This window comes from Chaetodon auriga, chromosome 3 (genome assembly GCF_051107435.1).
Source record: "Chaetodon auriga isolate fChaAug3 chromosome 3, fChaAug3.hap1, whole genome shotgun sequence".
NCBI lineage: Eukaryota > Metazoa > Chordata > Actinopteri > Chaetodontiformes > Chaetodontidae > Chaetodon > Chaetodon auriga.
The window spans coordinates 221,881-225,456 of NC_135076.1; the positions used below are offsets into that span (position 1 = coordinate 221,881).

At 41.5% G+C, this 3,576-nt stretch overlaps 1 protein-coding gene across 1 annotated transcript; it reads right to left on the minus strand.

The window, feature by feature from the left end:
- Positions 1-247: 247 nt before the first annotated feature.
- Positions 248-3,147, minus strand: LOC143315457 (uncharacterized). The gene is made up of 11 exons (XM_076722948.1): positions 3,055-3,147; positions 2,803-2,898; positions 2,631-2,700; positions 2,306-2,409; positions 1,942-2,214; positions 1,677-1,770; positions 1,440-1,507; positions 1,088-1,306; positions 886-951; positions 641-769; positions 248-442 (listed from the first exon to the last, which is right to left on the minus strand). Exons 1-11 carry the CDS (start codon positions 3,145-3,147, stop codon positions 263-265), a joined length of 1,392 nt encoding a protein of 463 aa, XP_076579063.1. The 3' UTR covers positions 248-262.
- Between the last annotated feature and the right edge of the window lie 429 nt (positions 3,148-3,576).

Sequence of the window (3,576 nt, forward strand, 5' to 3'; positions counted from 1 at the left end):
GAAAACATAAGCACGTCTCAATCTCGTCTAAATCAATACATACAATTTCAAACATGCAAGTAACCTCTTGTGCTGAAGAAGAGCTGTGCAGACAACTTAATTGAAAAAAAAACAAAACAAACAATCATAGAAAAAAAAACAACAACACAAACATACCATCTGAGCCAAATCAGCTGGGCTGGCAGGGGCCTCCTCCTCCGAACTCCAGGATAACCTGGATGGGGGTGATCTAACCAGCTGGTGACACATGAGAACAAATATATTAAATTTCAGACAGAGCGGACAGTTTAGCAATGTCTCTGTGAAGACACTGTAATCTGTAAACATTCAGAGTGTGTGTCAGTTGTGGTAAAAAGTAGCATACGTTATTCACTGGAGACCGGTGGCTGCGGGGGGGGCGGTCCGTGGTCCTACGATGTCTGGCTGCTGCTGAGGAGGCCACCTGCACCAACAAATAAAACACAACACCAATTAATCCTAAATCATGTTACAATTATGTACATCTGTTCAAAACGTATTACTAATATTAATAGTATTGTGATTATTACTATAAAAATGTATGCAGTACTGTCAGAAATCAGGCGAAACTTTATAATACAGCCTGGAATAGATATAGACATATTAGACATTAGACATTTACCCTCTTGAACTTTGAAGGAGGCTTGCAGTCCGTGAGGCAAGACAGGTCAGATGGAGAGACATCCTCCATAGCACGCAGGACTGTGCTACTGAACCAGACTGGGTTCAGTGGAAGGAAGCACTCTTTCTCCTGTGAAAGAAAAACACAAAGAACAATGAAGATTTAAATAGTAAGTTTAAAAGTTGAAATAGTAACCAATAAACACGTCCTAAAAAAAAAAAATAGCATATCGCAATATAACACACCAGCTGCTGAGCCATCCTGGTCTGGGCTGAACCCTGGGACTGTGAGGGTTCACCAGGCTGGCTCTTCTGGAATGAAAAAAGCAGAGTCATATTGGATTAAACAAAAAAGCAGAGTCATATTGGATTAAACAAAGAGATGCTTTTTAATTACTTCTGAATCACTTCAGAAAAATGTACAAACACATTACACTGTAATAATTACCTTGCCGCCCTGACCAGCAAGCCTCCACTCAAAGGGGTCAGGGGACGGTGGAGCAGGGACCTCTCCCCTCACTACCAGCTTAGGAGAGACTTTCCTAAGTGGCTGTGAAGGCCTGGGAGAGACCCGGGGCGTTGGAGATGGTGTCTCCAGTTGCTGCTTGGTAGCGGACCACAGCAACTGCACGAGGATCCCCATCCCCTCACGATCGCTCAGATGGACCTGCAAAATGACATTTCATGTCCATTTGCAGACAAACTTTGACTCAAAAAAATTAGCTCCACTGAGCATTTCATATCAACACACAAGACATGCAAATTTGAATTTTTATTTCAGACACAGATATTCTACTTACACCATCTCTGCTCCACAGCTCCAGGCGCGTAAGGGGGAAGTGCTCCACTGTGGAGAAGTACTTCACACCTAAAAGTATTTTAAAAAATTAAATAAATAGCAGTCATTATAGTGTCCATATATGCATTATGACTTTTAATTCATAATATATCTTAACATATATTTTAAGTACATTTCTTTTCATTTTTTATCCTCTTCTACTATTTTTTCTCACCAAAGATGATATTTTTTTACATACCCATACGAGCTGCCACCCGGTGGTATTCCTGTCGAAGGAGGTCCTGGTAAGACTCCTCGACAGTCAGGCGGGGAGGGAAGTCGACCACGAAAACCTGTGGAAAACAAAACATGATTGTTACCAAATGACATTTTCATTCAAAATCATACACGTTACAATAAATATGCATTATCTTAAAAAATCTCATACATTTAATCTAATTACAGTAGTCACTATACTGAAACTAATAAAAATCCAGAATGAGCAAGAGATAAAACAAAGGTACCTTCAACCAGCGGCTCCTCACAGTAGTGAGGAGCTTAGTGTAATCGACGGCAGCCTCGTCGATGGTCCTGCTGGTGGTCAGGTTGTTGCTGGGAGCCACCACACAAACAGCCTCAGGGATCCGAGGAAGCACAGCATGTAGCACCTTGGTCCGCAGCTGAGAGGCAGAGGCCCCCGGGGTCGACATGACACCAAAGGAAAAGCTTCCCTCTGGCATCGCGACCAAACCATCTACAACGGCTCGTAGATGGGAGTCTCCGACAATCAGAACAAACTGCAACAACAAAGATAATTTCTTTAGCATGAAAATCTTTAATTTCTCTCAAAATCAACTACTTCCTTTCTAAACTGGACAATAATAATACCTTCTTGTCATGAGTCTCAGGTGGGATGGCCAATTTGTGGCTGTGCCCAGTGAAGGGGGAAATTGGCCATCTCTGCACCCGGTGGCGGTAACCAGTACCGCGGCCTGTTTATAAAAAGACAAAACAGATAAAAGGTAAAAAATAATGCAGGAAATCCAACGAATAAATGTCTTGACAACAGCCATTCTTTTCTATGAGTTAAAAAAGCACACGTAAGAAAACCAGTTTAAAAACTCTCAATATACCAAAAATAAATACATAAGGTTAATTAATGATTAATTATTAATTTATCGATCGTTTAAGGATAAAGCAGGTGGATACTCACGTGCACGAAAATTGGCACGCACATCATCCGGGCTCCAGAACGGTCTGGTTGGTGGTGACGATCCAACCAACTGATGACAGATAAAATAAACACTTTTAAACTCAGACAATGTCTCAGTGTAGAAACCATGTGTATGTGTGTGAGGGTTGTGGTAGGAACATATGTTGCTGACTGGAGCTCGGGAGCAGGGGGGGTGGGTCTGCCTGGTCCTGGACCCTCTACCTGGCGGGTTGGGCTCTCTGGACTCTCCGGCTGGGGGGGACACCCTCTGGACAGTCCAATAAAACATTAACACCAAATAACTTTAAGTCATGGTAGTTAAATACTAACTCACCAGTTAAGAAGAAAGTGATAACATTTCAACAGTCATTTTCATGCTAACAGTTGTCACTAAAACAGAGAAGCTTATCTACTGTGTAAGTACCTTCGGGGGGGGACTGGATGGACTCAGCTCCTCCAGGTTGAGCTTCCTCCATCGCAGCTTCGCCACCGTTGAACGCCTTCCCTTCCTCGGCATCCTGCTAGAGTAAACTTGTAGACAAAAAGAGAACAAAAAACCTACTTCCCAAAAATTAATAAATTCAAAGTAATTTGTAAAAATATATTAATCTTCTGTAATTTTCGTTAATCCTTGATGTGAGCAGATCCAGTCTAACCTATCTAACTAACCTAAAACCTAACCTAAACCTAAACCTACCTTATCTAAAGTATCTAATCTAAAGTAATCTAAGTATCTAATCTAAAGTAATCTATTCTAAGATATCCTTATGTAGTATTTGTAAAGTGTGCAAGAGATTTGAGGATAGAAGAGAGAAGTAGATTTAGTGAGGAAGAAATGTGTGATGATGTTGCGTGTGATGAGATGAAGCTGCTCCGGGAATCCTGAAGACGATGAAGACAAGCGCTCAGAAAACCTTTGATCGTGATCAAAGAGGAACTACAATAA

Coding starts and splice junctions, on each gene's coding strand:
- LOC143315457 (XM_076722948.1), bottom strand. CDS start 3,147: ATGCCGAGGAAGGGAAGGCGTTCAACGGTGGCGAAGCTGCGATGGAGG. Junction 1,508..1,676: donor CCGGGTGGCAGCTCGTATGG/GTATGTAAAAAA, acceptor AAATACTTTTAG/GTGTGAAGTACTTCTCCACA. Junction 952..1,087: donor TTGCTGGTCAGGGCGGCAAG/GTAATTATTACA, acceptor TTTTCATTCCAG/AAGAGCCAGCCTGGTGAACC.